Source organism: Camelus dromedarius, chromosome 4, assembly GCF_036321535.1.
Source record: "Camelus dromedarius isolate mCamDro1 chromosome 4, mCamDro1.pat, whole genome shotgun sequence".
NCBI classification, from domain to species: Eukaryota; Metazoa; Chordata; class Mammalia; order Artiodactyla; family Camelidae; genus Camelus; species Camelus dromedarius.
In genome coordinates, this window is record NC_087439.1 from 92,782,886 (window position 1) to 92,800,361 (window position 17,476).

Genomic DNA, 17,476 nt, shown 5'->3' on the forward strand with positions numbered 1-17,476 from the left:
GAACTATAAAACTCTTAGAATAAAACATAGGTGGAAATCTTCATAACCTTGGCTTGGCCAAAGTCTTCTGAGATGTGACACCAAAAACATTGAGTGATGAAAGAAAAATGAGATAAATCGGACATCAACAAGACTGAAAACTCTTACGCTGAAAATGGTACCATTAAGAAAGTGAAAAGACGACTCACAGAATGAGAGGAAATATGTGCAAATCTAGTTCCTGATGAGGACCATGTGTCTAGAATACATGAAGAACTCTTACAACTCAATAATAAAATGACAAATAAGCCAATTAAAAACGTGCAAAGGTTTGAGTAGATATTGCTTCAAAAAAGATACACAAATGGCAAATAATCACATGAAAAAATATTCAGGATCATTACCATTAGGGAAATGCAAGTCAAAACCGCAACAAGATATTACTCCACACCCACAAGGATGGCTATAATAAAAAAGATAATAAAAATATTGGCAAGAATGTGGAGAAATTTGAACCCTTCTATGTTGCTGGTGTGAACACAGAATGGAGCAGTGTTTTTGTAAAACAGTTTGACATTTCCTTGATATGTTAAATATAAAGTTCCCCTATGATCTAGCAATTCTGCTCGGAACTATATATGCCTAGGAGAAATGGAAACGTATGTCCACACAAGAACTTGTACATGAATGTCCAGAGCATATAACCAAAATATGGAGAAATCTCGAATGTTCACCAGTGGGTGAATGGATAAACAAAATGTGGTATATCCCTACAATGGAGTCTTATTCAGTCATAGAAAGGAATGATGTCTTAACATATGGCACAAAAGGATGACCTTTGAAAACATGCTAAGTGAAAGAAGCCAGGTGCAAAGGAACACAGAGGACCACATATGGTATGATTCTTCTCATTTGAGATATCCAGAATAGGCAAATCCATAGAGACAGAAAGTAGGTGAGTTGGTTGGCAGGGACTCGCGGGCATATGCAGTGATTGCCAATGGGCACAGGGTTTCTTTTTTGGGGTGATGAAACTATTCTAAACTTGATTGATGATGGTTGTACAGTTTTGTGAATACGCCACTGAATTTGTAAACTTTAAATGGGTTATTTTAATGGTGTGTAAATTATATCTCAATAAAGATGTTTAGAAAAAGATTTTTACAGGTGTCACTTAAAACTTGCATTTGTTCAAATGTATACCTTTCATAGTTGAGTATGCAAAATAACAAATAGTAAAGTGTATCTTCTATCTCTAAATGCTATAGAGGTGTGGGTATAAGGTTTTATCAGATGTCCATTTAAGGCCAGATGCCCATTTGAAAGAAACGTGTATGTAATATTTAATAAGCAAATGCTTGTAATTCAACCACATTACAGTAATTACCTAGTTTCAGGAAAGTAAATAAATAAATAGGATTTTATTGGCTCAGATAACTTAAAAAGTCATGATTAAATACAGTGGCTTAAGGAATTTCCTCAGGACTCTCTCAGTCTCTTCATCGCTCAGACTGGCATCTTCCAGGTAGGGGCAAGATGGCTAATGTAATGTCCAGACTTACTACCCCAGTAGATAGTCATTCCCAAAATTAATATGCAGAAATCATCATCTTTCCTGTATACAAATACAACAAAAATACAATGTAACGAAGAAAGATCCTAGTGAAAGAAGCAACACACACACACACAAACTGGAAAAAAAAATGTAAAAAAAAGAAAAAAACATAGCAGCAACACAATGTAAAAATTTATAATCAAATAAGATAGCAACGAGATGAAATATATGGAACCAAAGTGAAGAACTCCAAACCACAAGGAGAGGCCGGGAAGCTGCCTGATAAAATTAACACCATCTCTGGTTCTTGGATAGGAAGTCTCAATGTTGTTAAGGTGTCCTTTTTTTCTCAAATTAATCTGCAATACAATTTGTTCCCAGTCAGATTCCCAAAAGGAGTTTTTGTGGAAATGTGACAGTTTTACGGAATTTGACAAGATTATTTCCAAGTTCATCTGAATGGAAAAAAAAACAAAAAAACAAAAAAATGAAAGACAGTAGCTAAAAGCACATTGAAAATGCAGCTTGTGTTTGTGCTCCTAGAACAGATCAAAGATGTAAGTGTACAAAATGAAATACAACCAGGGACCATCTAGAAGAATATGTTGATGAATATTTTTGTAATCTTCGTGTGGAACAGGCCTTCATATGCGTAAAAAGAAACCAAGAAAGACAAAGGAAACAAAAGAGGCCGTACTCTATGAAAATAAAAATGTTCTGTGTGACTGAACAACATCAGTTTGAATAAATTAAAAGGGAAATGAGACATTGGGAAACATACCACTGAGAGGGGTCTGCCAGCTGAGGCTCCTGATACATGGTTGTTAAGAAATGAGCCTATGAAAAGACAGCCTACAGGAAAGGAGAAAATATTTGCAACAATGCGACTGACAAAAGGTTAACATCAAGAATATACGAACAGCTCATACAACTCAATACTGGAAAAAAAAATAGGCGGAAGCCCTAAATAAACATTTTTCCAAAGAAGACATACAGATGGCCATCAGGTATATGAAAAGATGCTCAACATTGCTAGTTATTAGAGAAATGCAAATCAAAGCCACAATGAAGTATCGCCTCACACCTGCCAGGATGGCCATCATCAAAAAGTCTACAGATAGTAAATACTGGAGAGTGTGTGGAGAAAAGGGAACCTTCCTACACTGTTGGTGGGAACTTAAATTGATGCAGCCACTATGAAAAACAGTATGAAGTTTCCATAAAAAAACTGAAAACAGAGCTACCATAAAATCCAGCAATCCTACTCCTGGGTCTATATCCAGAAAAAAATGAAAACTCTAATTCGAAAATATTTGTAAGCCCTCAATGTTCATGGTGGAACTATTTACAATAGCCAAGACATGGAAACAACACAAGTGCCCATCAACAGACAATTGGCTTAAGAAGATGTGGTATATACATACCATGGAGGATTACTCAGCCATAAAAAGAATGAAATATTGCCATTTGCAGCAACCTGGATGGACCTGGAGAATATTATACTAGTGAAGTAAGTCAGACAGAGAAAGATAAATACTATATGATATCATTTATATGTGGAATATACAAATGAATGTATCTACAAAACAGAAACAGACTCACAGATATAGAAAGCAAACTTATGGTTGTCAAAAGGGAAGAGGGAAGATGGGGGAGGGATAAATAGGAGTATGGGGCTAATAGATACAAACTACCATGTATATAATATATAAGCAACAAGAAGTTACTTTATAGCACAGGGAATTATATTCAATATCTTATAATAACCTATAAGGAGACATAATCAGAAAAAAAATCTGAAACCCTATGCTGTCCACCTGAAGCTAACACAACATTGTAAATCAACTACACTTCAATAAAAAATAACTGAGCCTCACACCATGCTTGATTTTAAATCCTGCTTCCACCAGTTCCTGCAAGTTTCCTCACCTCCAGATACTGTAATCACATTTACCTTACAGAGTTGTCATGTGGATTACACGAGCTGATAGATGTTTGTTCTTGTTATTTTTCCAAATATACACACGTTCTTACAAACAAAAAATAAAATAGGGGAAATAATCCAACAACGGGGAAAGAATATAGGCAGAAATTCAAAGAGTGGATCATGAGAAGACGCAAAGATGACTAATCAAAGAAACAAATCAAAATGCGAACGTTCCACCTTCAGTGATAATATCCTAAGTCAGAGAGAATGTGGGAAAACAGGTGCTCTTAGACGTGCTGGTGGGAGTGTAAACTGATTCAACTTATATAAGAGAGAAACCTGTCCCTCACTATTTGTAACATGCCTGCCTTTGTACAGTCCGACCCCCCAGAATAACCTGAATATTTCCTTTAAAGGATCTACAAAATGCATAATGTCTGCCCCCTTTTTTTTTAAACCTAGAGGAATGGGTAGCCAACTCCCCACGGCAGTGATCCCAGAGTGGGTCAGAGTAGGCCTGATGCTCGCTTCCTCCTTCTGCCTCTCCAGGGCTTTCTGTACCAGGCCTTGGGCTTCACCTTGGCCGTGGGCCTGGAGGCTGACAAGGTGGAGGTGCAGCTGCTGGAGCTGCTCTACAAGACAGACTACAGTAATGACTTTGACCGGGAGGTGAGGGTGCCCTGCCGTCCCCTCTGGACCTTCAGGGGACGCGGTGTGTGCACGCATGTATGTGTGCATGTATGTGTGCACGCGTGTGTACATGGCATGCAGGAGTGTTTACCTGGGCGTGTGTGTGCATGTGTATGGGGGGGCTCCTCTCTTGCCCCTGCCTGCTGCCCTCACCCTGCCCGGCTGGGTGTCCCTGCAGGGTGTGATTCTGTGCTTTGGCCTGTGTGCCCGGGGCCAGGTGAAGACAGTGCTGAATGTTTTGCATGACTTTGAGGAGAGGATCCAGGAGTCGGAGCAGTACTGGCAGATCGGCGCTTGGCGGGTGAGGCACTTTGCTCCACAGTCAGGTCCAGGGGGCCTCTTAGAACGATGCTCTCCGCATCCAACCGAGGTTCTTGCTAGATTTCAGTAAGGAACTCCCGCTGTGTGTCCTTCACCAAAGTGGCTGAGGTCCGGAGGCTGCCTCTGACAAACCTTTGCTCTCAGATTATCTGAAGAACATAGGCTGGGTCTTTTCTGAGCCCAGAGATTATAAAGGAGTCCTAGCTCCTGGCTACTCATGGTGACCCCCTTTGGCCAGCAGCAGGGGTCTTTGCAGGCCTCACTCCAACCCCCTGGATCTGAAGAAGCTCTCAGGTGGTGCCCAGCAGGTGCTTGCCGTGTGCTGGGAGCTCTGCCTCAGTGAGTCAGTGGAGCTGGGATGGAGGGGCTGTAATGTCCACTGTCCTACAAGTGAGAGCTCAGAAGCAGGTTCAAAGGCCCGCAGAGGACCAGTGCGGATGCTGGGGGTTGGACCACACAGCCGATGGGCGGCCTCCGGAGGCTGCCCCTCCGGGCCATAGGGTGCGGTGCCACAGGTTGGCTGAGTCCCCAGTGGGCAACCATCGAGAGTCACTGATGCCTAAGGTTTTGCCTTGACCTTGGACCCTTGCCCTGGGGGTTTGGTAGTTTGAATGGGGAGATTTGAGAGTGTCCAGGCTTCAACCCCAGCTTCTCTACAAAGTGAGACCTGAGAGCTGGATTTCTGTTTGAGGCCTGGAAGGAGGGGGACCCCTTACCCTCCTTCCTGGTGGGCTTGGTGGCCTCTGACACCTCCTCCCAGGAGAGCAGGGCTGAGGCTCTCTTCCCACTGCATCCCCAGCATCATGAGAGCCCCTGGCCCAGAGCAGGTGCCCGGCAGGTGAGAGGATGAGTTGGGGCCCAGCAGCCTCTGTTTAGGGGTGTCCACACAAACCACCTTCTCACAGCTAATGGGCAGTCGTGGCTCTGGTCTGACTTGCTCACCGCTGTACACCCAGGGCCTGGCATGTAGGGCTCAGTAAAGACACGTTGAATGAATGAGTGAATGAGTGAGCATTTCAGGCACCCAGGAAATAGTCAGCTGAAAGATCAGACCCTCCCTCTCCATCCGCTCAGTGGTTCTTCCCCTTCTCGTTGGCCTTGCAGAAGGACCACCCCTGGAGGCGGGAGACCGTGAAGGGCACCCTCATGGTGATGTACAGCTGCGTGGCCTCACATTGCCACCCACAGATGCTCCTCACCCACCTGGACAACCCGATCACTGCCAAGATCATTCATCACTACTCCAGCAGCTGCCAGGTAAATGTGGGTTGCCACACACCCACTCCGGTGCCCAGGGACACCCTCCTTGAGCCGGGCTGGCAGAGAGTCACTCTGCACCATTACCAGGACACCCCCAGCCCCACCCAGGGGACATCCAGGAGTCCTACTTGATACCCACCGTTTGGGAAGCCCTTTGCCACAGTCTGTGCTGTTCTCTGCAGCTGTGGGGTTAGGGCCGGGGGGCATCCCCCGCCCTCGATGGCTGGGCGGGGTGAAGGTGGGTCCCTGAAGTCACAGCAAAAGCCCCCCACTCTGCCCGGCCTCTCTCACTCCCTCTGCCCTCACCTCTGCCCCTCACCTCGACACCCGACCCCAGCCCTTTCACAAGGCACAAGAAGTGTGGTTGTCTGCAGAGATGCAAAAAGACTGGCTACTTTCTTGGAAAGATAAGGAGGAGAAAACAGAGGATAAAGCAAACATAACCTAAGTTTTATTGTTTTTAAGTTTGCAGTAAAGTACACATGGGATTTGCCATTGTAACTGTTTTTAAGCACACAGCTCAGTGGCATTAAGTACACTGAAACCGTTGTGCAACCATCACCGCTGTCCACCTCCAGACCTAAAACCAAACTAAAACTCTGTCCCCACCAACTCCCCTCCCCTCCCCCTCCCTCCACTTCCTGTCTCTATGCACCTGTCACTCCAGGTGTCTCATATAACTGGAATCTCACAGTGTCATTCTTTTGTGACTGGCTTATGTCATTCAGCATGATGTCCTCAAGGCTCATTCATGCCGTAAAGGCAAAAACAATTTTATCTCTGTAACTTATTCTGCCTCTTCGGTAACACACAGGGCTCGGAGTCCCCGGTCCGCGAAGTTGCCCACTGACCAGCATCGCTGTCCTTGGGCGCAGCGCGGGGGTCTGGGGGAGGCAGCACTTTCTGCGGGGCACTGGAGGGTGGTGTGCCCTGTCCAGGGCCTGGCCCGTGTCCCCACAGATGGTAAATGCTCTGTCAGGTGGCTGGAGGACAGCATGGGGCTGGCCGTCTCTTGGAGCACCCTGACGTTGACTCTTCTTCAGCTGGGGGAAGGAGCATCCCATGTGGCCACAGGGTCCAGGAACATGGGCTGGCGCCTGGGGTCTCTGGGGCTCACTCACAGCATGCCCCTCCGGTCCCTCGTCTTGGTCTGTGCATAGGACATCTACCTCAAAATAGCCTTCTTGAAGAGTATGGTGCAGGTCACCAATGCCATCAGAAACATCAAGGACCTGGAGGACTTCCAGCTTGCCCAAAAGGCGACTCTTACTGGCATTATAATGGTAAGCTGGGAACTTCCTTGGTCCTGGGCGGATTTGGGGTCTAACTCTGCTGACCGGCTTCTCCCTGGTCAGAGAGAGGCCCTGAAAGCATCTGAGGGACAAGGGGGTGACGGGGGTCTCTGAAGCCCCTCCTGTCTCAGTTCTGCTTTGATCCAACTGTAAAACTTCTGGGTGTGACATTCTGGAATCTGATGAAGGGTTTCATGGCCAGAAAACAGTCTGGAAAACAGGGTTGAAGACCCCGCCCCTCTTGGGCCCTGTGATGCCCCAGAGACGGCCAGTTCAGGGCTGGGAGACAGAGTCCCCTGGGTCAGTCCAGATATAGTCCCAGTATTTCTGCATCGGAGGGGTCAGGGGGTAGGGATCTTTTGCAAACAGGACTTAAAGTGTCACTGAACTCAGATCTGGCTGCTCGCTGCTTGAAAATCAACACTCGAGAGGCAGATGTTGGTAGAAAGGAAAGTTGCTTTTAATCAGAAAGCCGGCAGTCTGGGGAGAAGGTGGGCTCATGTCCCCAGAGCCAGCTCCCCAGGTTCTGTTCGGCCATGAAAGGTTTAAAGGAAGAGGGGAAGGAGCCTCAGCTAGTCGCTGAGGCGGGAGCAGACTTGGAGCCGCCTCTGGCTGTGCGCAGGCTCGCCGGCTTCTCGTCATCTTTCTTTAGTGCTTCCTTGTTCACACAGCTTGTATGTGAGATTCCTGAAGGGGAAGCCAGGGAAGAGATCTGGTCACCTGTTCTTTACTTAATCTTCATTCTTACTTCTTTGAAGACAAGGTACTGTGGGGTCAAAAGAATTGAAAGGTGTGCTAGTCAGAGTCAGTCCTGCTCAAGAAGGAGCAGCTAATGCCATGTCTGCAGTCTGGTCATCGCGCAGTTAGCCTTCTCCCTCTGGTGACAGTTATAGTGTCGGTAAAACAACTCAGGAGTGTGGTCACACAGTGAGTCTGGGACTCTGTTGTCCTCATCATAATGGCTTGAGCCTGCTCTTTTGTGACTCAGGGAGGCATGGGAGACGCCACTTTTCTACACACAGGAGGCAGGGGACGTAGGTAGAGGCTTTTGCGCTTGGGAGGGGGGTGGTCCGGGCAGAGTTCTGCTCGGTTCCAAAGCTATTTTTGCACAAAACTCTGTTAAGATCTTGAAAGTGTCAATGGTCCGAAGGCAAGAAGCCGTGACAGGGGGCTGCTGAGGGTGTGTGAGGCAGCCAGTGTTCCTGGTCCCCAGACCTCCTCACTCCCTGGCAATGCCTTGGCCCCTGGAAGCCACTCCAGCCACTCCTGGAGGGAAGTGAGTTGTGGGTGGAACAGGAGGCCCTGATTAGGAAACACCCAGTTGTTAGGCTCCCGCCGGGGGCCGGGAACTTTATGCCTGTAATACCCGCTGGCCTGGCCCAGTGCTCATTTCCATGCACGGGATCAGGAGCGGGAAGCGCCTTGCCCAGGACACACAGCCAGCGAGTGCAGACCTGATCCAGGAGCCCAGGCCTCTCTCAGCCCCACTCCTCCTGCCAGATTTTGCTGCCTTCCCTACCTAGAATGTCGAAGGCCACTGACTGTAAAAAGAATGAAAATGGTGTGGGGTATCAGAGCTGATCACACAATGTCAGGCCTTCCTGGCTGTCACCCCCGAGTGCAGCCGCCATCATGGTCACTGTCGGCCCAAGCCACTCGGCTGCCTGTCCCGGGACTCTGGGTGGCTGGGAGCTCACTCCCTGCTCTCCGGACAGACGATCATCAAGGCAGAACCAACTGACAGCCTGGTTTCTCCTGTACGGACGATGGCGATGGAGGCCCTCTCGCACCTGAGGTGAGCTGGGCCCCTGCCTGGGTCCCAGATGCCTCCCCTGGGTGGAGGCAAAGTCTGAGACACCCCCCCCCCCCGCCAGTGCTCTGCGGGGGCTCGCACCTCCTTTGCCCTCTCCTCCTCTGTAGCCAGCAAGTCGGGATGCAGCTTCCAGGGCAATGGGCCTTCCTAGGAAGGGGGGAGGTCTGCTCCCACCAGCTCTTTCCCATAATTCTCAGCAATACTTCAAGTCAGGCTCTTCTCTTTGGATTGGGAGGTGAATGGCTGGTGGTGGGTGGGCTACTCCTTGGTCCCTTAGGGGATGTTTTGAGCTAGAAATCCCACAGTGGTGATGCATAGCACAGCAGGGAAAGACCGTCCTTCAGGTTGGGCTGGGCTCAGTCAAGGAATGTATTTATTGATCCAGTATTGATACAGTTAATACAAAGTAATAGAAGGCTGAGGTTTGCCTTCTGGGAATTGTCTGTCCGCTGGTGGGGCAGGGGAAGGTGCGGGAAGAAAGGTGTTTGTAAATGAGTATTTGAAGTGGCCAAGTGGGCTCTAGGAATTCTTCACCTATGGCGTCAGAGTCAACATTTAGGCTCATAGCAGAACTCTCTGTCGCTTTAAGAGGGAGCACATGGGCAGATTTCAAACAAAATTCACAAACATCCCTTCGGGGACTTGGAGGTAAGAAACACACACACAAGGAATTACAGGTCGGAGCTGAGTATTTGTAGGAAAATAGCTAAGTAAAACCAAACAAGGGGGCTGCTAATAAGATGCCACTCAGTCGATATAACAAAGGCTGTCAAAGGCCTTGGTGGGAGAGTTGGCTTTTGACTTAAACAAAATGACCAGATTTGGGTAGGAGCTGAACTGGCAGGGTGAAGTGCAGGACCCCTTTGGGGGCAGGGATTTAAAGCTGGCGGTGGCTCCCAATGCTGGAGGCACAGCAGAGCCAGTGGGGAACTTTGAGCGGCGCTGATACCCACCCCCACCCTAGACCCTTAAGTAAGATCCCCGGAGCTGGGCATGGCCCTTGAAGCCCTTAATTGAAAAGCCCTCCTGTGATCTTAGTGGGCACCTAGGCTTGAGAACTGTCTATGAAGTGGGCAGAAAGAGAATGAGCTAGCACGCACCAAGCAGCTAGCTACCACCCCAGAAGGTTTATTAAAACACCGACGGCTGGGCTCCATTTTGGAGTTTTTGGTTCGGTAGCTCTGCGGTCGAGCCACAGAATCTGCATTTCTAATAAGCTCCAGGTATTACCATTGAAAACCCCTGGGCCAGGACCAGCCTGGGAGGCAGAGTCCTTGGTTGTGGTTAGGGAGGAGTGATGGAATGTTCCAGAACAGGAGAGGGGCAGGCTCAGCACAGGCGATAAGTAGGAGAGGTGGCCCTGGGCCCCTGAGTCTCCCCATCAATCACAGACAGTCACTGGATACTGGTGGTGGGTGGATCCAGGGCCCTGGGAAGGGATGCAGGTCTGAGCCCCCAACCAGGGATGCTGGCCTCTCCCTCATTCTCTGACACACCTCCACACCCCAGGCTGGGCAGAGGGTGGCGGGTTCTCAACCCCCCACTGACTGCTCCTCTTGTCACTTCTTTCTCTAGCAAACTGAAGCCTTTCTACTCCACAGAGGAAAGCAGTGAGCTGATGGATATCAGTATACATTCTGTCATTTCTCTCCAACCCCCAGGAGAAAATGAGTCCATTAAGGTAGGTCCCTCTGGGTCACCTCATTTTCTGCGTCAGGACTTGGAAGTTCACATTAACACGGGCAGTGCCGAGAGCCCACCATCCTGAGCCACCTGTGAGTGGCTGGAGGCAGCAAAGTGCAGCAGGCTCTGTCAGTAAGTGTAAGGGAATGCTGGCTGCTGTAACAAACTCCGAAATCTCCATGGTTTAACATGATGAAAGTTTATTTCTCCCTCACATTAAGTCTAATTGGCAGCAGAGGTGGCGATGAGGCTGCTTCATGCGGTTATTCAGGGACCCAGGCTGACAGAGGCACCAGCGTCTCCAACGCATGGCTCCTAAGTCCCTGTGGGCACTGATACCCAGCTTGAGAGAGAGCCTGGAGGGTTTCTAAGCCACTTTGCCCATCTTCCACTGGCCAGAACTCAGTCACATGGCTCCACCTGGATGCAAGGGATCCTGGGAAATGTAGTCCTTGCCTGGATGGCTGGTTTCCAGTAATGCTGTGGAAAAGGAGGACAAATCTTTTGTGGGCAGGTCGCCATCTGTGCCTGAAGGTCTTGGCCCCAGATGAGGGGTCAGGAGACCTAGGCTCTAGGAGTTCGGTTTTCCCCTTTGTAAAACGGGTCCCTCTAGAGGTTGTCTCACACGTCACATGAGAAGCTAGGTTTAGAGAACTCAATCTAAGCAAAAGTCAAAGGGCGATTATCAGACCATCTCACAGTACGTGACCCTGGAGTGGACCTGCACAGAGTCGGAGTGGGTGGCTGTGTGTGGCTCCAGCTCTCCCCTCTCTTGACCGCAGACCCTCTATGTGAACACCCTGTGCGCCCTGGAGCAGCTGATGGAGGGCCTCATGCAGAGGCAGCTGGACCCCAAGGGGCTGCAGGAGATGGTGCATGTAAGTTGTCTGGCGAGGGGCCAGAAGCCAGGGTGGCCACCCCTCCCAGAAAGCTGGCTTGAGAGCCAGAGGCTCTGTGGGAAGCAGGGGTACACATTAAAAACTGATTGGGGGAATTTTGTTTAGATAAAACTTCAAAGTGGCTGAGAAGCTGCAAGAATAGTACAAAGAACTCCTGTACACTTTTCAACCAGATCCACGGTTCTTAATAATTTTGTGACTTTCTTTTTCTTTCTTTTTCTCATTCACACACACACACACACACACACACACACGCACGCCCCTTTTGAATCACATAGTGTTGGTTGCTGACATGAAGGACAAAAATGTTCTCTTATATAACAACAACACAGTGATCAAAACAAGGAAATTTAATATTGAAGCAATGCTACATTCTAATCTACCTTCTAATTGTCCCAATAATATCCTTTTAAGTTATTTTCCCCCAAACCTAGGTTCTAATCTGTATTATGCATTGCAATGAATTGTCATGTCTCCTCACTCTCTCTTTCAACCTGGAACAATTCCTCAGCCTTTCATTGTCTTTCATAATGTTGGTATTCTTGAAGGGTGCCAGTAGGGTTTTTTCTTTTTTAATTAGGTTGTTTACTTTCTCATTATTGAGTTGGAGGAGGTTTTAGATGTTCTGAAAACAAGTCCTTTAGGTGATCTGCAAACATTTGCTCCTGGTCTGTGACTTACCTTTTCATTAATTTCAGTGTCTTTTGAAGAGCTGAAGCTTTTAATTTCGATGGAGTCTAATTTATCATTTTTTTCTTCTATGGGTCATGCTTTTCGTGTCATGTCTAAGTAATCTTTGCCTAACCCAAGACCACAAAAATTTTCTCCTAGATTTTCTTCTAGAACTTGGCAGTTTCAGGGTGTAGAGTTAAGTCTATGATATATTTTGGGTTAAGTTTTCTTTTTTAATATGAATCAAAGTTTATTTTCTTTTATTTTTTTGCACATGGATAACCAATTGTTTCAGCATCATATGTCAGCAAGACTATCTTTTCTCCATCGAATTACCTTTGCATCCTTGTCAAAAATCAATTGACCACGTATGTGTGGATCTATTTCTGGACACCCATCCTGCTCTATTGATATATTTGTCTTATCTTTACACCAGTGTCATCCTGTCTTGATTCCTACAACGTTACATTAAGTCTTGAAATCAGGAGCAGACAGTAGGAGTCGACTGCCTTTGTTCTTTGTCACTGCGCCCCACAAATATTATATGTTGTGTTCTAATTTTATTTCAGTTCAAAATACATTTTAATGTCTCTTTCGACTTCTCCTTTGACCCATGGTTATCTAGAAATTTCTAATTCCAAATATTTGAGAGTTTTCCAGAGTTTTTTTTTTTATTCCTAATTTAACTCCTTTGTAGTCTGAGGACAGAATTTGCATAATTCAAGTCCTTTTAAATCAATTGAGACTTATTCCATTGCCCAGGTGTGGCCTGTCTTGGTGTATCTGGAAAGTGTTCTGCTGCTTTGGGTGGAATGTTCTAGATATCAATTAGGTCGGGTTGGTTGTCCGAGCTTTCTGCATCTTTCCCGATTCTGTCTCCTTGGTTATCAGTTATTGAGGGAGAAGCTGCTGAAATCTCTGACTTCCACTGGGGGTTTGTTTATTTCCCCTTTCAGCTTCATCAGTTTCTGCTTCGTGCTTTGTTAAACTCTGTTACTAGGGACATGACCACACAGGCCCCGGAGTGCGGGCTGGGCTGTGTTCCCGGCCTCTCACCCACAGGCAAACATTTGGGACAAAGCCAAGCTTGTCAGTCCAGCGCCTTCCTGGTAGGGTGCTGGGGGTGTTCTTTCTTCTCTCACAACCTCATCCCCCTAGGGGTGCATGGGGCCTGGAAAGAGACCAGCGTCTAGAACCACCCAGGCCCTGCAAGTTAGACTCTGAGTGGGAGAGACCAGGAGAGCAGGCCAGGGAAGGGCTGGCCTCTGGATTTCAATGTCCCTTTCTGTGTTTCACGCTCTACTTGTAGCTCCTGGAAAAGTGGATCTTGTCGGAGAAAGAATGGGAGCGGGAGAAGGCCATGAACCTCCATCTCCACCTCATGCAGATCTACGTCCAAAGTGTTGGCGTCTGTGTGAGTCCAGAAGCCCCCTGCCCCCCAGCCTGCCGCTCTGACACCCACAGAGAAATTCCTGTCTCTATTCATGAGAAGAAGAAATGCGTTTGAAATCAAGTCCTGCCCCTGGAAGGGTCCCCTGGCAGGAGGCTGCCTCGCTTGGGAATGGCAGAGGACGCTCTGGGAGGAGCTGGCCCTGGGCCCTCGGGTGGCGAGGGAGGGGGTGGGCGTGGCGTGGATCGGGTTTCATGGGGCCTGAGGTGCATGCAGGGGTGAGGCCACACCACTGTGAATACCACCTTGGTCAGGAAAGTGAGTATATACTTAGATGAGAAAATAAATCACTACCAAATCAGACATTTTACAAAGCTTGACAAGTGCCACAAGCATCACAACATCTCGAGAAGCGACGAGGTGTTCTGGCTGGTTAAGCAGCTGACACGGCTCCGTGAGCCCCTGCCGCCCGCGCTTGCTGGCGTCACACTCTGATGGTCTGGTCTTCAGGGACAGTGTGGGTAGGACGGGGGTGTCCTGGGGCTGGGGTGTGGGGACAGGCCTCACGTCTAGGGCTGGTGCACAGTGAGAACAAGGTGGGCAGGACCCCAGTCCTGGAGCACCTTCGGGGGGACCCAGGCCCAGCAAAGCAAGGCCTGGGCCAAGGCCAGTGCTAAGTAACATCTGAGGGCAGGTGCTGCGCAGAGTGCGGTGCCTGAGTTCTCTGTCGTGGCTCTCATGACGTTTCCTGAAAGAAGAGGCACCATTATCGCCTGTGATTGACAGACGCCTCTGATTTACATGAGGGCCGGAGGCTAAGCACCCAACCCAGGTCACACAGCGAGGGAGTGGGGATGCCCAGATTTGAAGCCAGGTCTCAGTCACAGGAACCAGGTGGGCGCCCAGACGCAGTACCTGGGCCCGAGGTCACAGGGGCGAATCTGAGCAGACTTCTTGGACCCTGGCTACTCGACCTCCAGGGGCGCAGCTGTGGGGCTCGGGAATGGAAGCTCAGGCGCAGGCAGGCGGTGGCAGCCTCCCCCTTCCCAGTCAGGAGTGGTCTCAGAGCGTGTTTACCCTCTCTGGCTGCTGGTTACACTGCCTTCGGGCAGCACCACGTGTGCTTGGCTGGACAGACGGTGTGAGCCTTGAGGTCTTCTGTACTTCAGATCCCTCTGAAGCTGGGGCAGTTTGGTGCCCTGATCGGACTCATCGCCCCATGCACCTGTGACTCGCACAGAAGAACCCGCATGGCCTCAGTGGACGTCCTGTCCCGCCTGCTGGACCTGCACGGTATGGGGAAGGCAGGTCATGAGAACCATCGTCTCCAGGCCGGGAGGGTTAACACCAGCAGCGTGGGCTATGGGGCTGTCTTGGGGTGGGGTATGTGGCCTCTCTGTGTAGACAAACAAGGGTGACCAGCAGGGATGGTGGAGGGGATGCAGAGCTCACTGAGATGGCATGGAAGCTCCCAGAAGGAGAGGCTCATTTGGTCAGCTGACTCACTGAGGGAGTGTGCTGGGCACTGAGGAGCCCCACTGGACACGGTCAGCTCACAGGCACTAAAGATGCAGAACTGGCCAGAGATGAACTCAGAGGAAAGCAGCGTGGTGACCTCCAGAGGGGGAGAGCTGGCCTCTGGCTTGGCAGCTGGCGGAGCGTCCGTCATAGGAGGGCATCCGGGAGAGCTGGCGTCTGAGCTGTGCGGAGAGGTGGTGCGAGGGCAAGGCCGTAGGATAGGAAGTCCAGGTGCTGGAGGGCAGTCCAGGCCGCGGATCCAGAGCGCCCCGAGGGCTGGGGCAGGAGGCCTCCATGATGCGGCCTGTGGCCCGGCCTTTGTCATGGCTGGTCATGCCTGAAATTGTATTCCCACCAGCAAGCCAGACCTGCTCCTCGTGGGGTGCTTCCAAGGAGTTGGAGCTTGAGAAATGTAAGGAGGACCTGCAGGGCTCAGACATGGAGAAGATTTTCAGTGCATCCTTCAGAATCGCCAAGGTGACGAGCCAGCAAGGTTGTGTGGGCTGTGGTCTCTGGGTGCCTGGGCCACCTCTAGGGGACAGGACCTTGCTCAGTTCCACACCCTCATCTGGGGGTCACGGCTTCTACAGCCCTTGGTCAAATTCATGCCGTGTGTATTTAAATGGCCTGTAATATGTAAGGTCCCCATTGTGGTGCCTGGCACATAGTAGGTGCTTAATGGCCCCAGGCTGTCTTCTCTTTGTCCCTATCATGTGCCACACTGAGGGTGGAGGGGGCCCCGGAAAGAACTGAACATGAGGCCCTGCACCCAGGTGGTGGTACATGGGCAGGCTGATGGTGCACTGGTGACCGGAAGCATCCAGAGCCGCCCACGCTCTAGGAGCTGCAGAGAGGCGAGGTCCCTCCTGCCTCACGGGGCAGAGGAGACTTTGTGGAGCAGGGCGGGTGTGCATCGGCAGGACAGGTGAAAGGATGTGGGGGCTCAGGGCATACCCTGAGCAAAGGCTGCAGGGCAGCAGAGTCAGGACAGGGAGGGTTTGGGGAGAAGCTTCCTGTCCGGGGTTCACTGGGGTAGGTGATGAGGTGAGGGAGAGGTTGGGGTGCCTCCTGGAGGCTTTGAAGTAGGGGCTGGTGACTGAGATGGCCGGAGGCTGGGCTGGGAGGCGGGAGGAGGCAGTGGCAATGGTTTGAGGGAGGATGGGGGCCTGGGCTGGGGCCGTGATGTTGGGCAGAAGAGCAGGGACGTCCGTGGTGACAGGTGGGCAAGGAGATCCTGGGGTCCTGGTTGCCAGACCCTGGGAATGCCCTGCTCTTGTTTTAGGTGGCCTGCTCGCAGTTTAACTGTGATGAGGTGGTCTCGCTCATCCGGAAACTCTGTGAGAACATCGGGGCCACAGAGCTGCAGCACGACAGGGCCTCCGCCGCCTGGATGGGCACCTTCCTCCAGATGCGGGTCAAGGAGCTGGAGGACAAGGTGGCAGAGCCGTGGCCTGGTCACCTGGGGCCTGAAGCTGCCTGGTGCACCCAGCCTAGAGGGACGGGCAAGGGCCCAGCCTCACTGGCTGAGGAGTCCCTCCTTCCCTGCCCCCCCCCCCCCCCCGCAAGCCCAAGGCTGTAAAGAGGAAGAGGAAGTAGTGTTCTAGAACAAGAAAGAGCACGTGGAAGGTAGCTCGGTCAGTAAGTGGATGGTGGGCTGGAGGCCCGAGGCTCTCTCTCCTCGACCACACAGCCTCCCACACCGAAAGTCTGACAAAATCCTGCAAGAGACTAGAGGATGCCTTGGAGGGGGTGCTGGTGGTTTAACCTACCCATCTTGGGCAAGAGTCCCGGAGGAGGGGTGTACAGTGGGTGAGGGCAGGCGGTCCACGAGGGCTGGGCTGATGCCCTTCCCCTTCCCAGGTGGCTGAGATCCTGGGCGCCATCCTGGTCCACCTGCCCGTGGTGGAGCAGCCGGAGGTGCGGCGCGTCCTGACCGAGGGCATCCTCCTGCTGGCATACCACCACCAGGAGACTGTGCTCACGTCGCTGCTGCGGCAGCCCCTGCCCATGGAGAGGTGGGTGCCCTGGGGGTGGGGCCAAGGCCTCCAGCTTCACCCAGTCCCTGCCCAACTCACCACCATCAACACGTCCCGGAAGACTTGGGTAGTGTCTTGTCTGACCCTGGGGCAGGTCAAACCCTCTTCCTGAATCGCCGTCGGCGGTACAGCTTCTGGGAACCTTGGACCTGGAGTCTTGATTTTACAGCTCCATCCTATAACTTCCTGCATCACCCTCTCTGGGCTCAGAGAGGACTGAGTGGAGGACTGAGCTTGGGGCCGGATAAACCACAGGATGTGGCCCCATGGCCCGAGCAGGCCTCTGGAGAAGCTCCACTCTGTCCTCCCTCCTTCCCCACCAAAGTCCTGAGAGTGAAGTGACTGGACCAGGTGCCCAAGGGAGGAATGACAGAGCCTTAGGCCCCTTAGGAGGCCTCATAGTAAAGTAGGGCAAACCCTCCTTCTTAAATACACAGTGTC

The 17,476-nt window shown here is 50.5% G+C and overlaps 1 protein-coding gene across 1 annotated transcript in view; it reads left to right on the plus strand.

Annotated features, from left to right (window-relative positions):
- MROH2A (maestro heat like repeat family member 2A) overlaps positions 1–17,476 on the plus strand; it is a 50,562-nt gene that overhangs the window by 24,327 nt on the left and 8,759 nt on the right. Inside the window, exons 21-32 of the mRNA XM_031452446.2 lie at positions 4,011–4,130; positions 4,330–4,452; positions 5,577–5,729; positions 6,893–7,015; positions 8,740–8,819; positions 10,413–10,518; positions 11,303–11,398; positions 13,401–13,505; positions 14,651–14,774; positions 15,358–15,476; positions 16,282–16,434; positions 16,860–17,014. Of these exons, the coding sequence (XP_031308306.2) occupies positions 4,011–4,130; positions 4,330–4,452; positions 5,577–5,729; positions 6,893–7,015; positions 8,740–8,819; positions 10,413–10,518; positions 11,303–11,398; positions 13,401–13,505; positions 14,651–14,774; positions 15,358–15,476; positions 16,282–16,434; positions 16,860–17,014 (1,457 nt within the window). The remainder of the gene's footprint in view (positions 1–4,010; positions 4,131–4,329; positions 4,453–5,576; positions 5,730–6,892; positions 7,016–8,739; positions 8,820–10,412; positions 10,519–11,302; positions 11,399–13,400; positions 13,506–14,650; positions 14,775–15,357; positions 15,477–16,281; positions 16,435–16,859; positions 17,015–17,476) is intronic.